The sequence below is a fragment of the Condylura cristata genome, unplaced genomic scaffold (genome assembly GCF_000260355.1).
Source record: "Condylura cristata isolate star-nosed mole 26May11 unplaced genomic scaffold, ConCri1.0 scaffold00003, whole genome shotgun sequence".
Lineage (NCBI taxonomy): Eukaryota > Metazoa > Chordata > Mammalia > Eulipotyphla > Talpidae > Condylura > Condylura cristata.
In genome coordinates this window covers 73,017,943-73,044,716 of record NW_004567104.1, presented here as the reverse complement: position 1 = coordinate 73,044,716, position 26,774 = coordinate 73,017,943, and the positions used below count along the sequence as shown (strand labels likewise).

The 26,774-nt window shown below is 36.7% G+C and overlaps 2 protein-coding genes across 7 annotated transcripts in view; one reads left to right on the top strand and one right to left on the bottom strand.

The window, feature by feature from the left end:
- Window positions 1–238: 238 nt before the first annotated feature.
- Window positions 239–8,119, top strand: DONSON (downstream neighbor of SON; the record flags this gene model as incomplete). Its single annotated transcript, XM_012730839.1, has 9 exons — window positions 239–340; window positions 1,359–1,562; window positions 2,952–3,130; window positions 3,646–3,824; window positions 4,827–4,908; window positions 5,017–5,121; window positions 5,727–5,925; window positions 6,480–6,692; window positions 7,135–8,119. Coding segments are annotated over 9 exons (1,401 nt in total), but the record flags the coding sequence as incomplete, so codon positions are not given.
- Window positions 8,120–8,217: 98 nt separating this feature from the next.
- The window catches only part of SON (SON DNA binding protein), a 29,110-nt gene continuing 10,553 nt past the window's right edge, over window positions 8,218–26,774 (bottom strand). The window contains exons 5-14 of one of the 6 annotated variants that reach the window (XM_012732190.1): window positions 26,553–26,774; window positions 25,162–25,322; window positions 23,113–23,259; window positions 22,752–22,940; window positions 16,387–16,497; window positions 15,410–15,526; window positions 11,240–11,387; window positions 9,744–9,815; window positions 9,530–9,645; window positions 8,218–9,057 (exon numbers count right to left, since the gene is read on the bottom strand). In XM_012732190.1, coding sequence (XP_012587644.1) covers window positions 8,899–9,057; window positions 9,530–9,645; window positions 9,744–9,815; window positions 11,240–11,387; window positions 15,410–15,526; window positions 16,387–16,497; window positions 22,752–22,940; window positions 23,113–23,259; window positions 25,162–25,322; window positions 26,553–26,774 — 1,442 coding nt within the window. In that variant the 3' untranslated portion in view covers window positions 8,218–8,898. Of the gene's footprint in view, window positions 9,111–9,529; window positions 9,646–9,743; window positions 9,816–11,239; window positions 11,388–12,034; window positions 12,115–15,409; window positions 15,527–16,386; window positions 16,498–21,893; window positions 22,651–22,751; window positions 22,941–23,112; window positions 23,260–23,426; window positions 24,935–25,161; window positions 25,323–26,552 lie in introns of those variants that run through there. The other 5 variants (XM_012732194.1, XM_012732200.1, XM_012732205.1 and 2 more) reach the window with 5 other exon arrangements.

Genomic DNA, 26,774 nt, shown 5'->3' with positions numbered 1-26,774 from the left:
GCGGTCCCCTAGGGGACGGCCCGGCCCGGCGGCCGGACTCCGGCCTGGAGGCCCCTGCTGGCTGGTCAGTGCGGTCTCGCGGCCCAGCGAGCGGCGTGTGTCTCCCGCCAAGCCTCCCCCTGGCGTGAATTTACCGGCGGGTTTCAGACGTGCACGTCGCGGGGCTGTTCGCGCCCCCACCCCAGGCTGCTGTGAAGTTCAGGCACAAAACTAAAGGGAAACACTCTGATGTACTCATTTGGCCGCGTGTGAACCTCAGGTTTTCGATTCTAATCAAGAAAATGATTTGCTGTGGGAAGAGACGTTTCCTGAAAGAACAACCGTTACTGAATCACCCCAGGTAAGAATCCTTTTTAAATGTCTTTAGGGTGTAATATAAATGAATGCTGCTTGCAGGATTTTACTTGAATAATAGTTGTAGATCACCCTGAGGTGACCTCTACCAGGTGGGGAAGGTGGGGGGCCCAGCAGGCTGCAGTAGTGGTGTTTTTAAAGGCCCAGTGCTAATGGCCAAGAGGTGTGGGGGGGTGCTTCTGCCCCAGTTTTCAACGCAGTTCTCCAGTTAATGATTCCTCCAGCTCCACTCACTCTGGAGTCAGCCCGTCGTGGGGGCTCAGCCGCCTTTTTCCCCCAGTAATCTTCAAAGCAGATCCCCCAAGCTACAGTAGGCGGGGCAGGCACTGAGCCTCTCTGAAGCCACCACACACTGGAGTCCAGCCGGCGGGTGCCCCTCTTGTGGTGGTGGGATAAACGCAGTGTGTCCCCTGGGAAGAGGCTAGGAGAATTCCCCCATGTAAATACGCGGCCTTAACATGATTTTTGGGAAATGGCTCTCCTTTCCTGTGACTTTTTTAGATGTCACCCAGAAGAATTACTAGAATGTAGAGAAGATTGACTTAAATGGTGGGAGAAAAGTTTTGAGGTCAGGAATTACGTAAATATGGACTCTAAAAACTGCCCTACCTCAGTTACCCGCAGGAGACACTTACAAGGTGTCTTTTAAGACAGTTGGAAAGTTTCATTTTGATACCATTGTCAGTAGTTTTCCTTCTAATGATGATCATGAAAATAGTACAGTGACTCTTCACATAAAACAACCAAAGCAGTGAACTCTGCCCTCCACCTGCATCTTTCCCAACTACACAAAATTCTTACCTCCCAGAGATAGTCACAGCCAGCAGTGAGGTTCCTTTCGGGTTCTTGCACTGTGCGTGTAGTGTATTTTCAGTGTTATTTATCATTACAATCCATAAGATGTTGGCTTTTCTGTGATCATGAGTGTTAGCTGGTAAAACTGTAAACTGAACATATTTTCTTGCTACTCTCTGCTAACTTTTGTGCTTATTGTTTTCTGAAAGACTCCACATATATCATTCTCCGAACCTGATACTCCATTCTCAGAAAATACTGAATTACCTGTGGACTGGAGTATTAAAACGCGACTCCTTTTCACCTCTTCTCAACCCTTTACTTGGGCAGATCATTTGAAAGCCCAAGAAGAGGCCCAAGGTCTTGTCCAGCACTGTCGGGCAACAGTGGTTACTCTGCCTCAAAGTATACAGGTATTTCTATTAAAAAATTGCTATGTTTTTAAGTAATATGTGTGTCAGCAGTGTATCAGAGATATTTCTGTCCATTAAGTTTATGTTCTGACATAGAAAGACACAAAGTCTTGGAAAGTTTTGTATTTCCCAAATGGTGCAGGCTCACAAAAGTTTTTGGTTGTTATCAGATTCAGTTATTGCCCATTAAAATCCTGAGATTTAGTGCATGTTGCAGGCATTGTTTACTAAAGCCTTTTGAGAATAAAATACAAGGAAAAGGAATGGGAAGCAATTGCAAAGCTGATTGGTTATTTCACTCATCCTCCTTTTTTTTTAAATTATTACATTTGTTGTCGGACAGCTTCTGAGTCAGCTTATCCGAAATGGCTTTGATGGGTCCTTAAGGTCTCACGAGGCTACAAAGTATCCAAAGCATCCGCCAGGGCTGTGGCCTCATCTGATGCTTGACCAGGGAAGACCCACATCCAACCTCACTGCTCTTGTTGACAAAGTTCAGTTCTTTGAGAACTTAAGTGCTGCCAGTTGGAAGCCATCACAGTCATTACCATATGGGGTTTTCCAAAAATGAGCATTTGGCTTCCTCCAAGCACAGGTTGGATGAATATGCTAGAATGACAGAAAGGACTCTGGAAGCCTGTTTACTCACTAGGCTGCCCGTGCACTGCAGGCTGCGAATCAGCCAGATCAAAGAGAGCACACTGCTGAGGTGTGGGGAGAGGCGCGGAGCTCGTGTCCCTTCTTCAGCTGCCACTCTAACCCACAGCTTCCAGTGTTCAACCTGGAAACTCCTGTTTTATTGATTTCCTTATACAGTAGAGGCTGAGTTTGTTTAGTTTTAATGCACTAATTGCTGCCTAGGTTGTAAATTTATTAGTTACTGAGTTCTAAAATAAATTTAAAGAAATGTTATTGCACTCCTTTCAAGCAACTTACCAACTCAAATGAGGTTGAAAGGGATTACTCAGAAAGGCCTTGGTACATCTTTGTCAAGAAATACTGCTCAGAGCAACTTGTGGATTCACATGGGTTTTTCCTGACTGCTTTTGAAGCAGCATTATGAAGGGAGGAGCAGTAGAACAGTGTTACCCCTCAACACCTAACACACAAACACTCACCTGCATGGTAAGAGTCATTTAGTGACGTAGAAGTCTATTCCATCTGTGTTCGAGTGTTCCTTTTGATTGAAACCTGGCTTAATAGACTGTGATGAGAGATTTTCACAGATAAGAATAAACATTGCTTTAACCCCTGTAGCAATTATTAACACTTTGCTATACAGGAAGCATTAATGATTTTGCAACTAAGTGTGTATGTATTTAGTGCTAAGTGAAATTTTATACTTGTACTAGGGCAAAAGTAACGCCTGCTCTCATCCCTGGATTTTAGGATCCCAAACTATCCACTGAACTCCGATGTGCCTTCCAGCAGAGCCTCATCTACTGGATTCACCCTTCCTTTCCTTGGCTACCCCTGTTTCCTCGTATTGGAGCTGATAGAAAAATGGTTGGAAAGACAAGCCCTTGGGCAAATGATGAAACCCTGCAGCATGATTTAATGAGTGACTGGTATGAGTGTGAAAAACTTATGTAATGCAGTAATTTCATTTTAGCTTTTTCCCCCCATTATTTTATTTGAGATGTGGAAATGTGTAGTAGCACAGGGTCTCTGTGTCCTTCTGAATTATGTTACCTAAATTGCTAATAACCAGAAGTGAAATTGTTGACTTTGCCAGCTGTTGCTTGCTTTTATGCATGAAAGTATATGTACACATAATTCTTTGAAGTTCTTGTCAGTGGCTCTTGTCTCAGAAATTGCCCAGAAAAAAGTCAGCATGAATTATCAATTAAATTTTGTTTAAAGAAACAGTGATGTTTCAGTTGTAGATACGTTAAGTATTCAAAAGTCCTTAGTTTCATGACAATTTCATCCCTTGAAGGCCAAGTTGTATATAATAAAACCGTTAATATTTATGTTGTTTTAAAGCACATAGCTGAATAACAAACTGAATTAAACAAATTTACATCTTAGATATTGAGTGAAATGTTTAATATCATCTAAAGAAAAGTTTTTTGCTTCATAGGTCTGTGAGCTTTACTTCTCTGTATAATCTGCTGAAGACAAGACTTTGCCCCTATTTCTACGTCTGTACATACCAGTTCACTGTCCTGTTCCGTGCAGCAGGATTAGCAGGAAATGATGTAATCACCGCTCTCATCTCACCTACAACTAGAGGTATAAGAGAAGCTATGAAAAATGAAGGTAAAGCAATAGGTTTATAGGTTTATTTTTTCAAAGATTTTATTTACTTATGCACACAGAACTGGGGTACAGGCCAGAGGTGAGGGGCGGTGAGAGGATTCACCACAGACAGAGTGGGGGGCAGAACAGGCAGGTCAAGGAAGTACACTGCTGAGGGGAACAGCTGGCGGGTCAGGAGAGGTCTGCCGCGCCCTGTGGGTCACCTCCGAGGCGGGGTATTGAACTGTCACTGATGCGGCTGCAGCCAGCTTGCAAAGCCACGCTTTAACGGGTTGCACCACCAGGGAGGGCCGTAAACCAAAAGGTTTAAAGTGAGAACACTATATAGAAAACACTTTCCTTCAAAGAGAAAATTTTTATTCTTTCACCATTTTTACTTTTATTATTTTATTTAATTTTTTTTTGGGTGTCTAACTCAGTTTTACTTTTTTTTTATTACAAAGTTTATTTTTACATCATTTTGCACATTTTTTTTTTTTGCCATCTCGATTGTAATCCCCGCGGGTACTTTGATTATTTTAATCCTTTCATTCTGATTTTCTTCCTGCAGTTATTTAAGCTGTCCCTTATACTTAGTTTTAAACGAATGGTGGTTCTTTCTCTCATTTGTAAACAGTGGAAAATCACTATCTGAACATAGTCCTCTAGAAATTCTTTGATAATACAAATTATCTGTCCCCTTTTAAATAAACGATTTTCTAACTAGTTGGCTTATATTGGATCATAAAATTTCGTGAACTCAAAACAGCACTTCTTGAAAACTAACAAAAGTAGAATATACTTTATGAGAGTATCACAGGCTGTGAGAGTTTGTGTTGTTTCAAAGTGTGTGTCTGTACTTGCGTGTTACGGGTGGCTAATAGGAAAGCTTGAACACTATAGCTTTTGTTTTTCAAGTGTAAAAGTCACTCATTTTGAAATCCCTTACTCTCTGCAAGTAGGACACACCTGTTAAATTCTTTAAGGTTAAAAGCTCAGCTACTTTTTTCTTTTCTCATGAAGGTATTGAATTTTCTCTGCCTTTATTAAAAGAAAATGGCCATAAGGAAAAGAAAGCACCTGGAACAAGCTGGAAACACGGAGAGTATGTGATTCAAGTAATCTTTTACATCATCCATTGACGTATGAGTAGTAGTAGTTTGTAGAGGAAACAGCTTTGTGAAATGGAACTCTAACGATAGTAATTTCCTAGGGAGCAAGCACTTAGTGATGAAGATGAAGAAGAAAGCTTTTCCTGGCTGGAAGAGATGGGTGTGCAAGATAAAATTAAAAAACCAGACATACTCTCCATCAAGCTGTATCCTTTCAGTTCCACATGTTCAGTCCACATGTTGCGTGGCTCCGTCCAGTGTTGTCTCTCCTGGCTGACTCGTTCCATCCATGGTGACACAGGTGGCAGGAGTCAGATCCCATTGTATCTGAGCCTTATCTACCTGACCCCTCATCTGTATCTGGACATTCCTGTTGTCTCCACAGTAGGGTGTTGTAAACAGGGCTGCGGTGAACTTAGGAATATGTGTTTACCTTTAAGTTAGTGTTTTTGTATTTGGGTAGGTACCTAGAATTGCTGTTTTTCCACTATCTTTGAGGACCATCCCACTGGTTTCTGTACCTGGCCAGTCTACACTTCCAGCAGTGTAAGAGAGTCCTTTTTCTCCATGTCCTTACCAACAATTGTTGACAACTAGTTTTTGACAGGAGAAATTTTTGTTAGTTTTTCAATCAGTAAATTCATCAAAGAAATTGTTAATTTAAACGTGTTTTACAGTCGCAATGACGAGGTAGGTTGACGAGCATTTCCAGTTTGAAATGGAGGGGCAGGTGTCCCAGGAGACTCAGCTCAGTTGCTCTTCCTATTGGTGTGGGATTTGTATCCGCAGTTTCCTTGATTGTTACCTTCAGGCGAAAAGAGAAACATGAAGTGCAAATGGATCACAGACCTGAGTCGGTTGTGTTGGTGAAAGGGATGAACACGTTTACATTGCTGAATTTTTTGATCAACTGTAAAAGTTTAATTGCTACCTCGGGTGCACAGGCAGGACTCCCACCAACCCTCCTGTCCCCTGGAGCATTCCGAGGCGCCACAATGCAAATGCTTAAGGTAAGTATTCTAAGGAGGCTGACAGTTTTGAAGTACTTTTCTACTGTTATGTAAGATCAAATTTATTTTAGAACTCTTGGCATCTTCACTTGTAGCATAGTTTTGCTTTCCTGTGAAAATTCCGATGTATTATCAGAGGACTTAGATACTTGGATTATATGGAAACAGTTTCCCTTCAGTCACTTCCAAACAAGACACTTTTTCCTTTTGACAGATGCAAACTTTCCTTGTCTCTTTAATGAGCGAACATAGCCAGTAACGTAATGTGAATCTCAAAACCTGGATCATTAATCAATGAAGATTAACTTTACATCCATATTGCTAAGAAAAGTCTAAGTGGAACCAATTGTTTTTCCAATATTCTGCATGCTAAATGGGCAGCCCCTCACACTATTTGGAGAGGCTGCTGGAGAGAATTCAGTATCTTTGTATTTACGTAATCTTTTGATGTCTTAGGAAACTATTTTGTTCCTATTAGAGAGTAGAAAACCCAAATGAAACATTACTGAACATTTTAGCTAAGACATTATTTCCTCATTCATTTTATTTCGAAGGCAAGAAGTGTAAATGTGAAGACCCAAGCTCTTTCTGGATACAGAGACCAATTTAGTTTGGAAATTACAGGCCCAGTCATGCCTCATTCTCTACATTCTGTGGTGACATTACTCAGATCTTCACAAAATGGGTCATTTTCTGCAGGACTGTATACACATGAACCAACTGCTGTATTTAATATCAGCCCACCCGTAGATAAAGTTCTAAATAAGGTAAGTAAATGGTCATAAGCAGATTTAGTTCTAATGTCCTCAAACTATCTGGAAGAAATAGGTCTTAAAGAACTAAACTGTTACTGTCCCTTGTAATCAAGAGGAAGGGATATGTCTGTAAAGGACTGAGTCAATTTTATGAGCTAAGGATATAGTATTCAACAACAAAGAACTGCCAAAAGAAAAGCCACATCCTAATTTCATTGTCCTCTCAAATCCTTAACCCCTACCCCATTTTAAGTTATGGTTAATTTTTGAAATTTTCATTAAGACTGTAATTAATGCTGCCACAAAGCAGATATTCTTAGGGTCAGCTTCTTCTGATAAGCATTACTACCTCTTACCGTATTAAAAAAAAAAAAAGCCATTTTGCTGAAGTCCACATGGTAGTTATTAAAATCTGTTCAAATGCTTTATTGACTTGTAATACAAATTTTTACAGGAGACAGTTCATGAGGAGCTTGCCAGCTGTGGGTTGCACCCCAAGACACTAGATCAACTCAGTCAAATACCAACACTGGGAAAATCATCTTTACGACACGTGGAAATGAGTGACTACCGTTATAGTTGGAGACCCTGAACACCACAGTAAGCCTAAAAGGAATCTTTGAGGAAAAAAAGCCTTCTAAGCAAGGAAATTCAAGATTCTTACTCCTTTGGCTTTAAAGTTCATTTTGGAATTTAAAAAGAACAGAACTTTAAAGTATTCAAATGTTCATAAATCTTTGACATGCACTAAGCAATCGGTTATAAATTTTTAAACATTTTTACTATTTTTCAGATTAGAGCTAAAATAACTTTCCTTTGAAGCCTTCAAGTGCCTTGAAAATTCTACCTCCCTCTAGTGATAAACTGCACTAAAAATTGACTGTCAGCATTTCCTTGCAAATGGCAAGTTGAGGCTTGACCTAGTAGCAAGCACCTCATATTATCAGGGAGAACTATTTACCAGTTTTCCAATTATTAAAGGTTGTAGGTACTTCTAAACCTTGTTCCTTTCTTCTCGATATACTAAAATTTGGCTTTATACTTGCATGTTAATTTGGGTAAAGGTTTTTGCATTCTGTATAATAGTGCTGGGGTTAAAAGTATGCTCAGCTGTCACGGAAAAGTAAGCTTAAATGTTCCTGTAGGGGTGTGTGTCTCTGTGCGTGTGTGTGTGTGTGTGTGTGTGTGTGTGTGTGTGTGTGTATAATGTTCTTAAATAAAAGTGCTTAGAAATCTAAACATTGGGTAAAGAAGTAGTATCTAGTGAAAAAGTGTGTGTTCACTTTGTAATCAAAAAATAAACCACCACATTTATTCCAGAGAAGTTTATATTTGGGCCTTAAGCTTTTGAAAATAAAGTTTAGAGACATAGCATATGAATACCACTGTAATACACATGAAATTTTCTATTAGACCCTAAAAATTAACATAAACTTAAACTTTCTCATAGTCAACAAAATAGTGGCTGGGTGCCAATTTTATTAGATAAGTTGGTTACAGCATTTTAATTTTACGTCTATCTAGGTGTAGCTGAAATTCAAAATGCACATCAAAGTAGAACTATATCACAACTCAATGCCATACTAAATGTACTTGGCCTCTGCAGTAGAATTCTATTCGGACTTGATTTTAACTCCCTTCTCATGGCCCCAGTGGCTTTCACGGGAATGCAGGACTTAGTGCTGATCATCACACAACATAACCACTTTTTTTAGTAACCTCTACAAAATTTTAAGGGGAGATGGTGGCATAAGCCCTGTGGAACAGATCTTGCTTTATTTCCTCAATAACACTGGCCCAGTATCTGTCCAGCAGAACCCATTGTGAACTAGTACTAGTACAAGGTGCACAGCCCTTCACTGATTACAGGCAAGTGTTACAGCAGCCTAGCCATAAGGAAGGGGAGTTACATCATAGTACAAAATACAGTATAAAAGCGTTATTTAACATTCCACACTGAAGATTACGGATGCCTTCAAACAATCGTTTGGATGTTAGCCACTTAAACAAATACATCACTAAGGTAAACAATATAAACATACCAAAACCCTGTATGGTTAAATACAATTTCCATGGTACAAAAATCAAAGCCTGGAGATGTTTGTACAGATTGCTTTTTACACAATGTCTTAAATTGCCAAATATTTACAACATTAAAGAGGAAATACATTTTGATGCAGAGTAAAATTATCTGAAATGATTAATATAAAACCTCAATCTATCTACGTGAGGCACTCCTGAAGCAAGTGGCATTAGCCATGAGGTCCTTTGGTACAAGGCCCATTGCTTGAAGAACCACAGTAGCTGCTGTGGCTTTAGCATGCTTCTTATTAGGGCTGGCAAAGCTGGGCTGGTAAGCGCTTCCATTTATCAATACCTATTCAAGAAAAACATACAATTGGGCTGGTAAGGGCTTCCATTTCTCAATACCTATTCAAGAAAAACATACAATAAGAACAGCATCAAACTTTAATATCTATTAGCTTTGTATCTTTTTACTAAAAGCTAGAAAAATAACTTATAAAAATTTAAAACCCATCCTAAAAATCTCAACCCAGGAGCAAATCAGTTGGGTAAAGGGACTGCAAAAAACCTGATAAAAGTATGAATTTATTCCCCATTCCACTAGAACATAACATATTGCTCATCAGATTTTTGCCCACATCCTTCTCCAAAATTTTAGATCACATTAAAGCACACTACAGTGCCTTTGGTAAACCCCGCCACTCTATCCATACTTAACAGCCAACCCCCAGCCCACAATATATTCTATGACATAGATGCTTATGCCTCACCCTCTAATATTAAGTCAAATTAATACATAAGTAAGTGCAGAAATTCATATTTACCCTAAAGAGAAAATGTTTGCGATGATCAGGGCCACTATCATGGACCAAGAGAAATTCAGGTGGTTGCCACCTTCTTTTATTACAGATTTCCATTAAAGCAGACACCGGATGTTTGCCTGCAGAAACAAAATCATCAGTTATAAATTACTTCTACCATCTCGGGTGGCAAACTCAAGGTGTGAGTGGGTCAAGAAGAAAGTTTAACTATTCTCACCTGACAGATCTTTCATTGCAGCAGAGAAGTTACCAGACCTCTTTTGTGCTCTTTCCCCTACTGCAACAAGACCTTAAAGAAAGAAGGACAATGTTCACTGGGTAAATATCAAAGCATTTTCAATTATAATGTAGCACAACAAAAATACCAGTTTTGATTTCTGTACCTATTATGCTATATATTTGACACATACGTATTTCATATTCAAAAACTCCTTAATATTTATTTATACAAAAACTTAATATGAATATATAAACTCATAATTATCAACAATTCCAGTTCTATTTATGTTTAAAAAGTAATGGCTATCTACTGCTAGTAATTCCTAAAGACCTTCCATTTCATAGAAATGTTACACTCCCAAAAAGTAAGGATTTTTGACTACCAAAAAAAAAGGGAGAAAGACTGTCTCTAAAGATGAATGGGTTGGCTTTTTCCCCAGTAAACAAGCACGTCTATCCAAAAAAAAAAAAAAAGATTTCAAAAGACAAACATGACATCACTACATAACCTCCCTTTGCAAAGGGGTTTAGTAATATTTCCCTCCAACTTCCATTTAACCTAAAGGGAATTCTTCAACCAATCCTTTAATTCTTTTAGTATGCTTGTTACCAAGCCATGTTGCCCAATTCCAAACAGTATCTTACATGGAATTAAAGCATTGCACAATTATTTTCTTGTAATATTAACCATGTTTTAATTGTGACATAATCACACCACAAATTATTAGCACTAAATTAATTCCACATAATAGGGCAACTCTCCTGTTACTTCCAGTCTATATTTGTATATCATTTGAACAAATTCTTCCCAATCTGAACAACACAGCATTCTGTATGAATGACAATACAGAAAATCTGATGCAAAACATTTTAAAAAAACTTATTCGGTCAGTGTATTGGCTTACCAATTCATTAGGACAGGAAAACTTAACTATAATAATAACTTCAGGTTAACTTTATGTTTGAAATTGAACTCGGTGCGCCAGGAACACCATATGACTCTACTCAGACTCCAAGGAAAGAAATTACTTAAAAGCTACAGCAGGCTATAGATGGGTAGTAAGTACATACTAAACACTTAGCAACTGAACGGAAGCTACCCAGATTGAATATGAAAAGAGGAACATGCAAAATGGGTCTCTAAAGACAAAATACTCTTGGGAAATAGGAAAAATACTTGAAATAAATTATCTAAGAAAGGAAAAATAAATCCTAGAAATAAAACCAAACATGTTCCCTGTCAAGAGAAAACTCTTCCATTTTATAAATATTTTAATCGTGCAAATTTTCCTATTTCACAAGACCCAAGTTTCCTTCCAAAAGCTCAAATTATTGTCTGCATAAACTACTGGAAATGGGTTCAATATATTTCACTAACAGCTATAGGTATACAGAAGTATCTTCAATACAGGATTACTGACATCACACAACTTTTAGTAATGAAGCCCTAAATATTTATAGAAGCTCGACAAACATTCCAGAAAAACCTCTTACCTTTTCGGTCTGTCTTAAAATCAACTAAAATAGGCTCCTTATTTCCTTCTTTGTTTTTTCCTAATCCTTCTCCTTCTCTCCAACCCATTTTTCTCATCAAAACGGCTCCCATTCCTCCAGTTACCGGGGCTGCTCTTAAAAACTGATCCTATCCAAGAAAGAAAGGTAAAAGATCCCCATTTTACAATTAGAATTTGACCACAAACTCAGTGTTAATGTTGAAAAAAAAATCTTATTTTAACTTCTAAATCTGTGTTAATTATTATTACAGTTAAATTTAAATGCTATACATATATACATACTGTACTGTGTGTGTTCTGGTTATTTTCGCATTAACAAAAGTCGAATAAAGGCAGTTTTAAAACAGTAGCCCTCATACCCCCCCTCCAAAAATAAAAAATTAGAACACTCCTGTTTTCGTCCACTATTTAGGTTCACTGGTATCTCTTCTTAGCTTGCAAAATAAAAAGAAGGCAATGTTAAAACAGTCAATAATAATGTCCCAGGTGTACCTAGTTTCATGAATAAAGCCCGGAAATCATTTAGAAATAGTTTGAACACTGAAGCAGCATAATGTTATCACCCAGTTTTCTTCCCCATTCTGCCATAAAGTATACTTTACTAAGAAAATCCCTATGAAGCAAAAAAGATAACTCTAAAATAAAGTTACACAAGAATTAATGGAAGACAACCACACAAAAATGCCCTGTAATTATACCAAACTGAACTTGAATTCTTTTAAAACCTAGCTTGTTGTTAAAAGACTTTTAAAAAACTCCTTAAATGTTTACATACCTAGGCCTCGGTAGCAGCAGTGTTGTGAATAGTAGGGCTGGCACTGACCGGGGCAAGAAGACAGCTACAAGGATTTGGCCCTGAAACAAGTTTCCATACAGAGGGGTGAAAGTTCACAGGTTATTCTGTGAACAGTCATCTCTCTTGTATCCAACCCACTGAACCATAATTTCCATCAAAGCAGCAAACCACTTAATGTCGTTAAGATGCACAGCTACATAGATGAGCACAAGTCTCAACAGTCTCGTCATTTTACACTTTCTGGTACAGGATCCCTCTGCAAAGGGCATCCATATATGTAACTATTGCATTCTACTGATGATCTTTATGGCTGGTTTGTTTTTTTGTTTTTTTAATTGTATCATCTCCAAATCATGCTTTATTTTCCTTTGTCGTTAAAATTTTAGATTTACACTCTCTGGTAGATATATAGCAAAATTCATTAACTTATCAATAGGAAGAGAGTCAAACATTTTGGTAGCTTCTGAGTAGTATGCATTAATTTCCTGTATTGATAAGTTAATGTTGAATTATTTGAATCTTGTTCTTCCATAGTAGTAAAGTGTATAATCTTATTTCCCAGTTTTTTAATTATATACTGGGGAGAAAACAAGCCAATAATGTGTGGCCAGACATTAAGTTCACCAAGGTGCTCTGATGGAAGGAGGCAGCTGTGGAGGTAAAAACATACCCCTGGTTCAGTTCCTTTTTTTGGTGCAGGCCATGCAGTGTAGATGTATATAAAGAGAAAAGTTAGCTGATGCTTGGGTATCAACTGCCTTGATGCTACACACCTAGGATGACTTTTACTTACTTCCAGGTTCATCCGCCCCTCTTTTCCAGGCAACACTCCTAAAAAAAAGGGCAACTGTGCAGAGTACAATACAAATCCTCAAATAACCCAGGTGTCCAACTTTTGTTTACATTTTCTAGCATCTCCATCTGTTTCTTCACCCCAATGTGTATACAGTTCACCAAAAAAGCTAACAAATTTACAACAGTGAACAATATTTATCAGGTCATATCCAAGTCATTTCATTTTAGAAAATAAAGATCCTTTTAAATTAACCATTTAAAAATGTTTTTCTGACAAAAGATATAGTCTCATCTGAGAATATACTACACAAGCTAAAATGAATATGGAGAATGCTGGCATTCCATGTGATCTTTAATATATGAAGGGGATGTTGGGCTACTTATGATCATTGTTAAGTTTTCTAAACACAGGGAGATTTGTGAGACTTAACAATGAAATACTCAGTTTTCAGTTGCCAAATGACTTTTCCATATGCTCATTTTTGTAATAACATGTTCCTTCCTTAATCGGTAATATTCTTTCCTAATTCCACAAATAGAAGTTTTCCTGAAAGCACTGCCTTCTTTTGTAATTATTTTAAGATTTGATCTGGTGAACATAACTTTCTCTCATAGTATAAAAAATTATTTACATTTAAAACGTGAACTTGGAAATCTATGCTTCTAAGACTGACTTTAAAAAAAGTTTACAGGGACACTATTATATCACTGAGAGATTTGTTTTGTGTTTTTAGTTTGAAAAAGGTGTTATGGACCAGCACTTACAGAAATGAAAACCAAAGCTGTGTAAGAAAATCCTCTTCAAATAACCCACAAATTCCCATCTAATAATCAACATGACTAGTTATGCCTAAACACCCATAAAGTTTCAAGTCTAAAATCCCTGGTGGAGTATTCCCTCAATTTCTAAACAGTATTAAAAGGCATTAAAGTATTAAATTTGTTAAATCAATTTTACACTGATATTTCTTCCAAAGGATGCAAGCCATTTTTTTTAAATACATGAATTCATTTTCATAAGCTAAGTGCTGTAATGTAAATTAGTAAAAAATTATTGCAAACCTTAAAATATTTTCCTACATTTTCATCCACTTACTCAGCAACACCCTTAGCAAATAACATATTGTTTACTTTTGATGAACTTGGCCATGTATTTATATACACATAATTAGTACAACTATTTCCAAAACCCAAGTGGCAACAAGCAAAGTGAGAATATAGCTTTATATTAATTTGTTAATAAGACGGTTACCAGAAGGAATGCCATCAGAACTGAAATAAATGTTATGAGATTAAAAGGTCCAAAGCAACTAATGTGTCTCATTTTTCACAAATTCTATTCAATCACTGGCACTTGTGGCAATTCTCTACAAATACCAATCAAATGACTGCCAACCTGTAAGGCAGTAATAAGAACATGTCTCCGTAAGACACCCAGAGACTAAAATTCCAAGTAATTACTTGCCCATCGCAAAAGGAGTCAGGAGCACAGCAGGACAAAGAAACCTTCCCAAATCCACTAGACCACGCAGCCTCCCAGTGTCCGCACTGCTATGCTGCCAGCACTCCTGAAACAAATTCCCCATCACCCACCCAACCAAGGCACATTCCATTCCTTCACCAGAATGTATTCTTCAGAAAGCCCTTCTTAACCACCTAAGACTCCCCCAACAATGAGGCAGTCGTAGGTGGAGTTCACAGGTTATCACTGCAGGGATCTGAAACCAGGTGCACCTATATCTTCACAGCTCAAGTCGTCCATCCTCTCACTTGAATTTAGGTCTTACATAACCTAGTTTTTCATGAAGTCAGTGGTTCTCAAATTGAGCCTGTGGATCACCAGAGGCCACCAGGGCCTGAATGGTGGTCCACAGATAGTATTTTCCATTCCCAACCCACCCATGTCACCACCCCCAACCTGTGCCCCTGCAGTCCTCCCCCCCAGCCTTGCAGTCCGTACACGGCAAGATCACCACATGCAGGGCTAATACTGGGGTTGCCCAACAACGCGCTGTAACCACAGCTGACAAGCACAGGGAACCTGAGGCTGAAGATGACAGGAGGGATGGGGAATGGGGCCTAGGGAGCTTGAAGGAGGGCACAGGCACTAAGGAAGGGGAAAGGGCAGAGGAATGGAAAATTAGGGTAGTAAAGGGCTCTGGGATCAGTGATCCACCAAAAATAAACCTGTAATAAAGCATCCCATGAGAAAATATTTGAGAACCACTGCTTTGAAATCATTAGATTAGTAGTTCAACTGGAGTTGTGGCATGTTCTGAACAGCACCTGGATTCTGTTAACATCCAAAACACATTTTAAAAAGACCACCCCCACAAAAACAAGCAACAAAAATAACTCAGGATATAACTGACTGGCTCTTGAGCCATATTTCTATGTTTGCATTGTCTCATGAATCAGGTCCATCTTCAGGGTCCATCCTGGGGTATATACACACAGCAAATTTACTCAAAACTGATTAGAAGTTCTTAGTGCATTTTAATAAAACATTTTCTAAAAAATTTTCACTTAAGATAATTTTGTATGTGCATATGTGGGTACCTTTTTAATCCAGGCTTGGGCACCAGTATTGGCCAACTGTTCTTGTGTCAGAACCTGTACTCCTGTACTTCCTGTGAACTGGCCAGGGATAGAGTTCAACTGAGCCCAGGCATCAATCTGAGGGGGAAAAAAAAAAAAGTTCAGGACTAACTACAACTAAAATTACTTATCTAGTTAAAACTAAAATTACTTATCTAGTTAATACCACTGGTATTAACAATTTAATGAACTCAATGTAGTGGGGTTTATCTAGTTCTGAAAAGGCTGAATAGTAAACTTAAATATTAAACTTTTAATATATTACATTTATAAATTTTATTTTCCTAAACATTCCTAAGTTTGACATTCAGCAGGTTCAACTAACAAGACCTTAAATATATCTCTTAACAACGGAAAAGCATAATTATAAAATTCATTCTTTAAAGTATCACACCATCCATTAAATCTACAAAACAGAGTTCATAAAGCAAAGGAAGCCCACCAACTTGTAAAGCAGGGAGAAGACTCAAAAGCCTTGAAAAGTGTCTCATATAACTGCATCCTAATAAATGCTATGACTATGATTAGTAATTAGTTTTTAATCACTTCTTGAGATATTATAAACCCAGAGTAACAAAACAGCAAATTGTTCAAATACATAAAGCAGCTTTCCTTAAAAACAAAAAAGCACACCACCATCAATCACCATCATTGACTGTGACCGTTAAATGTCAAATGTCAAAGAGTTTTATACATCAAATCACAAATTATTACAGGGGCAGGAAATGTTCTTTCGAGAAACAGTTCGAGAAACAGTTCCTGCCACCCAAGACACACAAATCATTTAATGAATGAAATAAGACCCAAATCACTTTTATTTAATAACATTAGCTAGTTCAGTTACTTCTTTAAGTGCCTAAATTTCAGTAATATGTCACAGACTTCAATATGTCACAACCATGCAGTTAGTGAAAATTTCACTTAAAATTGCAACATACCCGTTCCTGAGCTCGATTTAACATGCTCATGGCTTCAAGGTCAAATGCATTCTCACTGAGTCTTTTCTGAGCAAGTGCCCGCTCACTCATTGCTGTAGAGATGTCCACAGGCTAAGAAAGAAAACATAGATAATTATCTCAAATTACAATAGAAACCCTAAATCCCAGAATGTACTCTTCCATTGCTACATATCAAAAACAAAGTGAAGGTTGTATTAATCTTGTGGAGAGAAAACTCAGAAAGGTTAACCTTGAAAAGTAGGTAAGGATTAAGGTAAATCATAAGTTTCGAAAGACAGTAAAGTATGACCCACAATCTATTTCCTACTGTATAAAATTATAACCATAGAAAGTTCCTCTGAGAAGTTAAATATATTCTAGCCTTCACTAATGAAATCATCAACAGTTAACTGGTATGTTTTTTCAAATATCTTGACTATTAATTTTATATACTTAGCAGTTTTCCTTATCTAAATTAACATAACCTTCCAAATCATTATGGTTCTTGTTTAAGCAAGCAGAAATTTTTTCTTCTTTTGGCATTCACTGGTCTAGTTTGATCTTAAAAACTCCAATCTCTTCTATTAATAAATGCACTATTTAAATGCATCTTCAGTTTATATATATATATTAATTTAAGGTACTCTTTAGGGCAAACTCCCTGTCAGACTTTTGAAGGTTCAATCATAAAGGAAAACTGATCAAGTAAGTATTTGATGTTTTTATTTTAAAATTTAAGAGGTCTGGCTGGTTTTTATGAATTCACCAATTCTTACGTTTTTCTTGTAATGACTTTAAGTCTTAGGATTTCTAGTTATTTACCCAAGGAAAATTCATTCTCGGTTTTTACTTTATTCACAGTGATTAATAGATACTGCATGGACATGTAAGTAGTACAGTACAAGTTAACTTGGATTTTTCTTAAAAGCTAAGAGTGCAATATAACTATGTACTTGAAATAACTTCCTTGAGAAAGTTTATCTTTTATGTAAGGATTACTAATCTTCCTTATCTTCACGGTATCACTGTTAACTTGCTGAATCACCTACTAATAATTTCTTTAGCTAAATACTTTCTTCCGTATTTCCTTATATACTGCTTCTTAAAATGAAGGGAAAATAAACTCAATTCACTCTGTAATTTCATTAGAATGTTTATAGATCTTATAAAATGAAAACTTTTCATTTTTATGCAACTTAATAAACTATGCATGCTAATTAGAACATTTTTGGAGTATAGCTAAGTTAGATTCAAAGCACTAAAAAAACTTAACTATATTCAATGTTGACTTTAAATTCTTAGTTTTCTTGAATGCTAGAAATTTAAACAGACCCAGATATTTAGGGTTGAAATTTCCATTCCTTGAGCTTACAACAGATGTTTCCTGAAACCATCAGATAGGATTGCAGATATAATTTCTGAAGACCTACCAAACCTCAATTTTAACCTTGCCAAAATTACTCCAAGTTTCATAACAATCTATAAATTTAAGAGTAGTTAGGTAAAATAACTTATTCTGAAAAGTCTAAACTCAAAAGGAGATATTATGAGTAAGCCAACTCTTCTACAATAAAATTGTCCCAAGTGTAAAGCAAATGAATACACCTACATCATTCTTTGAAGACATTTTGTATTTTCATATTTTTTACTCTTTAAGCCTTCACTTTAAGCAGATAACTGAAATGCCTCATCATGTATTCCCAATATGAAAGTTCATTCCAATTTTAACTTATATTGTATCTTAAATTCACATCTCACTCCAAAATGAATTTTGATATAGTTGGCAACCTTGATATAGACTTTTTACCTAAAACTACAACTGTTTTTCCTGTGGTAAAATACAACTTCAAGTATTCTCCAGCCGACTTACCAAGTAAGATGCAAGTTCATGTCAGAACTGTATTACCAAATAGAAACATGTGACCTAATTTCATATTCATATTTCTTTCTTAAACCTGAATATACTCAAAATAAAATCAGGATTATCTTAACCTCTTAAGTATCCTCAGGTTTGCATCAGAAAGCATTTTGCCAACTTCTCATGAAAACTCAGGATGTGAAATGTGTAAGTCATCAACTATAATCCCCAGAACAATTAAGGACTAAACCAAATGTTACTTATTAGTAAAACTCAAATTATCACAGCTAACCCTTCAGAGGTAACACAGCACCTGTTCAGTACAATTTTCTTTAGTGACAGCTTAATGAGTGCTTGAAAAATGCCTAGTGCAATTAAGGAGCTGATTTTTCAATAGTTAGTAACTACTGTATCGGACTATGGAATGTATATACATTTAACACCTATTAGACCATTCTATATAGTGGAGCTCTTATGTGAAAGTTATCAATAACACTGAAACGTCCTAAAAAAATGGAAAAATGAAAATCGCATCAACATGTCAACTGCATACACAAATGTACTATAGACTATTTAGCTAATGTATCAAGTTTAATTATGACTGCCAGTAACATTCTAACGACCAAGTAGGGGGAATTTTTAATTTCCTTTCCCCTTGGATTTGTCATAAAAGGTGAATCTAAACAAAAGTATCTTGAATTTTAATTCCAGTCATAATTAATAATAAGACTAGCCAAGTTATTTCAAATCTCTACTTCAGCAAGACTACTTCCCTGAATAACCTAGAAAGATGTCAGGGATAATGAAATACATAAATCAGTGGACAACATGTAACATATATTCCGTAACGCAAGTTATCAGTGTTTTATCTGTGTATTTCTCATTCAAAAAAAATCCTAAACAATTTGCATCCCCCTTTTAATGATACCAACTGTTTGCCTATTTAGAACAAGTAGTATTTCTTAAAAAGCTAATAAAATAATTTTTAAAGAGTTGGAGAGAATTGTTAGATGGGGGGTCATTCAAGATAAAGCCCCTATAACATAGAAATTCTTTCTACATAGGTAACTGCAGACACCCTAAAAGATAAAATTTTTTAGTTTAAGTTTGAGCTGTACATAAAACATTTAAAACCACACAGAAAAGTGATATCTACAAAATCAAAACAATACAGAATGCTGTGTTTACTTTTTAAAAGTGATGATTAATCATTTAATTTGTAAAATTATCTAGAGCAACTATTAGTTAACTTACTATACATTTAGTCTAAATGTAACAGTGAAATAAAAGTATAATAGTAAAATAAAATGGATAACCTATTAAAACTGTCAATAAAATTCAGTGCTAATCACCTTGGAGAATCTAAGAATAATTAACAATATTTATATGTAACAAATTCTAGCACTGCCAGACCCTATTGTGTTTAATTTCCAATCAAAAATTTTATCTTTCCCTGAGGACTTAGTCTTCCTAAGCTTCATAAATTTAGAACTTTTTAAGAGAATTTATTTCCATGGACATGTGGACAGATTTTCAATAATAGAAACCAAGCGCACTGCCGGAGACAAAAATCATCTTTACATGTAAGCAAATCCCCTCACACAAGACCTTAATGGAGGTCTTTCTGAACATCTAAATAAAACATTTATAACAGAGTTAAACCCATGGAAATCTTATGAAAAAGATTACACTTAAATCTTCCACCCAATATGCTTTTGCTAACTTTATTACCAAGAATGAATGACCCCAAACAACTTTTAAACTTTAGTTTTCCAGCATTCTTAAGTCACATTCACAGAAACATGGTCAAAATTCTGCAGTCACTTCTTTCTTACTGAGGACGCTGCTGCCTGGTTGCTGTGTAGGAAGACGATGCTATGACAGTAAGGCACAGTCTGACGAGTTGGTATTCCATTTATGTTCACCCATCCATGTCTATCCCCTCATGCTTATGTCAGTTAACACTCATGTATAAGAAAACTGTTGGTATTAAGAATTATTATCAAAGCTAATTTGGTTCTTAGAGACACCAAATCTGTGATCTTTGTGTTTCATAAAATAATTACAAATTCCATTAAAAAAAAAAGACTGATAGGTCAAAAAATACTTTCCTTTTATTCTAGAAAGCCTTTATTTCACAACCCCTTACAGGGAATTACGAGGGTCAATACACCCACATTTTCACCAATAGTGATCCACAAACACTGGTTTAGAGAACATTCAGTAAGTATTCAACTACATTTTACATTGTGAACATTTAATTCTAAGTGTCTTAATAATATTGGTAGATTAAAAAGTACAGAGATGTGAAAGTAAAAAACTCTTGGATTATTTTGTTTAGAATTAAAATTAACCTATATATCTTGTGAATCTAATCATCTAAAAAACTGGAGATTGGACATCAAATAGTTGTATATTCCAAGGGAGACACCTAGTTCATGTGGTGTTCTGAATTTTTTTTTTTCTCCTGCTTTAATAAAAACCTTTTTTTTTTTTTTTAAATTCAAGTACTAACCTTACCCCTGCAATTTCTTTGGAATAATTCCAACTTTTAATTAAAACGTGACAACCATTTTTGATGCAAACAAGGCTGAAGACCAGTGTTACGAATTAAAATGTCTGAATTTTAAATACATAAAACTTTCAATCAAAAAGTATAATCAGGAGTCACTAAGCATTTTCTGCATTTTCAGCTAAAAATAGCTATGGCCACTTCTCAGGAAAACTCCTTTGAAGTTTGTAATTGGGTTCCACTCCACTGGAAAATTTTTCTCATATAAAGACTGTCCCTGTGTCTTGTTCCAACCCTTTGTTGAACTTCTATACTGAAAGAAATTACTAAAAGTATATGTATCAGAACTTCTTAGTTTTGTTCAATTCTCACTGTTTTATAATCAACTACCTGAAAATTTCAGTGGCAAATGTCAATTTAAGCTCTTGAAATGTGCAGAAAGACTGATTTAGGGAATAGCAGCTGAGCTAATCATTTCTAATATACTGGCCAAACCAGCTCTTCCCCCCACCACCCCACCCCCACCCCACTGGTGATGGTATAATTTGCTTCAATTGTTGAACCCCCAGGAATTACAGATCACTACCATGTCTGTAAATTGTACTGCCTGTTACCATGTCCAGCTTCATTATACAAAATGTGCTCCCTTTTAAAATACCGTGCAGGTCACCAAAATAATAATAATAAAAGTGAAAATGTTGCCCATGAATAGCTTAGGGGGAGTGAGGGAAAGCTATCAACAGTTTTCTGATTTGGGTTCTGTTCACTTTCTGATTTTATAACAGGATTTGTTATATTGAAGGTGTTAAGTGGACGATGACTTGGCCAATGAAAGGAACCTGAAGGTGAAGAACACAGGTCTCTCTGACCTAAATATCCCAGAACTACAAGAAAAGTGAGAAAGAAGGCCCCACGTCGCTAGGGTAGCTATTATCTAGTCCAGACCTTGGACAAATATCTGGGATTTGGAAACCAAGGGCAAGAGGTGATCACTAGTCTATGATATCATTAAAACTCCCACCCCCCCTAGTAGTCTCCACCCTCCCAGATCCCCCAAGCGTGATTTTGCACAACAAGTTAAATAAAAGTAAACTGTTTATTAAAAGATACAGCAAAGGTACAGATACAGAGATACATACAAAGATACAGATATATATATATATTTACATATATATACAGTCTTGCTGTTTTCATGTGCACTGTATTTAGCAGCACATTACTTAATCAGGCGGCATTTTAATGGGGTTGTTGTGACACTTGGTGTTATTACTGCGTCATTTTGACAAGATACAACTATAGCCACTTGGAAATTTCAAAGTGTAAATTCCACTTCTCCACTTTTAACAGTAGCAAAAAGGGGAAGGAGAAGGGAAATGGAGTACCAAGGCTGAACATTAGGTTAAACACAAGAATTCAAAAGGGCCAAGGTAGCACAGAGAAGGGGAAATTATTAAAATTGATTGCTATCTGACAAACAACCCAGTATATAATTTAAAAAAAAAAAAAAAAAGCATTTGAGGGCAACCGGCTATGTATCCAAGGTGCTCACAACAGCCTACATGACCTCTTGCAATCCAGTTCTTGTGTTGAACCTGAGGATCTGCCTCTCTCCACTCAATCCCTCCACCCGGTAATTTTGCTACCACCAAAATCTAGAGCTATAGAGCCTTGAAGCAAGACGTGATGCTAAATAGTTGTACCTTGGGCTACCTTCCCACAAGTGCAAGGAGGGCCCAATGTCGGGTAGGGATGTGATAACACTTTTCTCTGCAATTCGATGCTTTTCACTTTGTGGCTTGGTTCCACAAAGTGAATTGCATCGAGTTACTGTCAAATGAGAAGCTGCGGGTTGTTTCATCTGTCGTCTAACCCGGCCCTGCCGTTTAACCCGGCCCTAAGAAGAGTGAAACAGAATCCAAATCAGATATAAAATAACAATAAAATGGCAGATTCAGGTATAAAAAAGGAGAAATACATAATAGACCTCTTACTTACCTCAGAGGGCAAATTGCTGCTGAAAACATTATCATCATCTTTGTTTTCTTCACCATTTTTCTCCACAGGAACCCACTCTCCATAAACACTATCTGCTTCTTTTTTCCGATGCTGAGATCCAGATGACACAGGAAATTCTTTTGTTAATGTCACCTGGCTTTTTGGTGGAGTAGGCTTTGCTGCAGCAATCTAAAAAATAGTTTTAATTAAAAATCAGTATTTTAATCAGTATTTTAATAACCTGAAATAATTTATTCTCACAGTACTTATTCCAAAATTAAACTAAATTCCATTTGAATTCTGTTTAAACAGTTTCCGTAAGTTGTGCTGTGTCTATCAATCCATAAATACTGATACTCACATTCAGATTGAAAAAAATGGGTTTGGGTTCACTGAGCTTAAAGGGATGATGGTAAAAAGGAGGTTCTTCATCCTCTTCATCCGAGACATGAGGCTTGTTCACTATAACATCATCATCTTCTTTACTTTGTGCGATCTGTTTACATTTCTTAAAAAGTAAAAACAAAAGATAAATCTTACACTTTATGTAGAATAACAATTTCTTGAAAGAAGGAAAAAAAAAACCTAACATTGTTTTCAAAAGTAAAATGTGATTAATGATAAATAGGTTAACTGAGCTTATTAGCTACTATTTAAACACACTAACTGGTCAGTCAACAACATTTATTGAGCACCTACTATGTGCAGAGCACTGTACTGGGCACTGTCCAGGAAATACAAAAAAAAAAAAAAAAAAAAAGTAGAAGACATGGTCCCTGCTCCCAAGGAGCTTACAATCTAGTTCAAGAGACGGAATTCATACACGTGAAATTTTTGAAGAACGCTTTTACAGAGCAACACAATTAACAAGTGCAAACTGATATAATACAAACTGAATACATAAGTGCTGAGGGAACAAAAGCTTAAGACAGAATAGAATCAGGCAGAATCTAATAATCAAGGGACAGTCCTTCAAGAGTTCTAAGCCAGATTTTCATGGTTAAGGACAAAGAAAGGGGAGAAAAAGCCACCCTAATCAAGTGGTGGTAAAAAGGTTGAAAAGAAACTTAGTGTAAGGGGTAAAAAGGACTAAAGAGAAAAGCTAAGAACATACAGGAAAACACTAAGTGTTCACAAAGTTTTTTTTAAGATAAGGAGCTTGGATTTGATAAGTGAGCAAGTAGAAGTCTTTAGTAGGTCCTTTAATTTTAAGAGAAGTTGCAATTCATACTATAATAAGTCTAAATGAAGAAACAGATTAAGAAGCTATGTGATACCAAAATATATGGCAAAATAAAAGATATCAAACATTTGTAATTGGGTTAGTAACATGTCTCTCCATAAATGTTTTGCAGTTTAAGTCTTTAAAGGAACAGATCTCAAGAATGGAAAATAAGGCATGATGGAGAGGGTGCAACTGATGAGGTCTGACACATAAAGCAAAATCAATTCCTTCTTGAGAAGCAAAGGAACAGACTCCATTACCTGGCTTTATAAAAGGTCAGAATAAATCTGGGTAGGACTTGCCTCTATACAAGCAATAGAATTTGCCACATCCATTATCAATTGAAAATATTACAACAGGATAAAAAGCTCATTTTGCCAAAAACACAGAGTTTATCAAGCTTGTAATCAAGGGGGAAGAGAATATATTGACAATTGCAGGCTGGCATAAGGCTAGCCAGTAGTAACAAGTTTCAATATACGAAACATTGTGTTATTTCTGGATCCTAGCAGCAATATTTCAGCATCCACCAACCCCCCCAAAATAATAATAAAACAAAGCGAAGAAAAGCCTTAATTGAAAAGATCAATTTTTTTTTTTTTAAAACAAGTGTGTTTAAAATATGTTACTGCCAAAACCCGAACCGCAGGAAGAACTGATAATGGCCGGCCATTATCACCAATGGCTGGTACCAAACAGCCAAAACCCGAAATGTTGATGCGAAAGAAGTTCCTTTCAGGCAATGGCCAGCTATTCTCATTAATTTCCAAGCTCCGGTGGCAAAAGATCATTTCTGAAGATTGTCTGTGTCTTTGCGTATATGCAGTACACTCGTGGCGATCAGTGAACACGTCGTGAATGGAAACGAAACTGTAGGCGAGCTTCTGCGTGTTGCTCACTCAACACCTCCTCCATTCAAACGAACCGTCCCACTCCTCAGTCAGTTTGGCTTCTAAAACTGGAAAGCAAAAGTAATGGGAAGTAACTTTTAGCTAGCGGAGCTTAGCCATCCCGGATAATGGCCTGCTAAACAGAGCTTCTGCCGCTGCCACATCTGTATTTCGGGTTTTGGCCACTCGGTGCCAGCCATTATCAGTTCAGCCCACAATTCGGGTTTTGGCACGCTCCAGAGTCAACATATCTGGAATAACCATTTAAAAATGAAAACAATTCTGTCTCGCTTACCTCTGTTAGTTCTTCTATTGTAGCTCCTCCTGACTTTTTAGCAGCTTTTTCTTCCATTGAAGGTGGAGGTGCAGGCTTTAGGTTTGGTGGTAAAGGAACACCAGCCTTAGCACACATGGCAGCTGCATTAGCTTTGGCTATTTCAAGTAACTGAGCCTTATCTGTAAAAGGAAGAAAATGAACAGTTTTGCTAACGGGCTGAACATTCTGTTTTATATACTAATAAAATGAAAGTTATCAATTTTCTGGTCAAGTCACAACTATGAATACAATCAATTTTCAAATTTTTTAAGTAGATGCCCACCATTTAAATTATGTCAATGTTCAACTTTCCATTCAATTACACAAAATGGCTACATTTAACAACTATAATAACCATTTTGCCAAAGTTTAAGACATATATCTGCCAAAGTCCACTTTATTTCCCAAAATCTCCAAGTCCTTAAATTACTTTCATTCTAATCTGACAATTTTTAAATCATTACAAAACCACATCCTAGTGCCAACTCTTCTAACAACCTTTATGAGAGAATTTAACATCCCTCCCCACTGTGCTCCCTGAACACCTTCCCTATACCACAGTACTTGGGACAATCATCACATTCTGCCCATTTTTGGGCAATTTTACTATTTGGTCGAAGAAGGAACATACTGATATGACTCCTACTGATTTATAATCACTTAGGAATTAAGTACTTTCCCCTATTTTGAAGAAAAAACAAACTCAGACATCTTTTGTTGAACTGAAAGCTATCTCCACTGTTCTCACAGGATCTTTCAACAACCCAATCTGCAAATATCAAATCCACGGGTAAGTTATCTATTACCATTGCTGGTATTTCTGCATTAGTTATTCATCAGTTTGAATCATTTCTATATGCCCTTAGAAAGCAAAATATAGAATTCTTTAAAGATTATTAAAATCACTCCAATCTAAGAAGTTTCTCTTACTTTGCTAATGATCTCCCCCCTTAAATATGCAAAATTGCCTGTTCACCTCCATTTCCTGTTGCACACAATGAACTACCTTCACAAACATTTGACAGCGCTACACTGCCATTTTAACATGTTTAGCCTATTAAAACAAACTCAGTTTGTTACTCTGCCTTTAAATTGGACTTACTTTTCTTTCTTATGGCAAGATGGTTTGCACAAAATAAGACAACATCTAAGTATTAGAAACTTTGTTTCTAACATACTCGGGAAGCAAATCTTTTTAACTCTAATTACAAAGGAACTTATCCCCACTGTTAATACAAGCTGAATACAAAAAGAGGATCTATCCTGAAGAAATAAACCAAAATACACCAACTGACGAAAACAATCAGGAAAAAAATAGGTTTAGATCAATAGTAATTTACAATACTATTATTAAATTTTAAAAAACTCACCCAAGTCTGTCAGGCGTTTAGGTGATCTGCCTCTTTCAGAAGACCTGGATCGCTTACGGCGGACAGGGGATCTACTAAACCTTCTCCTCAAGGGTGTCCGCGATCGTCTTAATCTCACAGGTGATATACTAAAGCTCCGTCTTCTTACAACAGATCTTGATCTTCTCCGACGACTAGGGGTGCGGCTCCTTCGGCTGGGGGTGCGGCTCCTTCGGCTGGGGG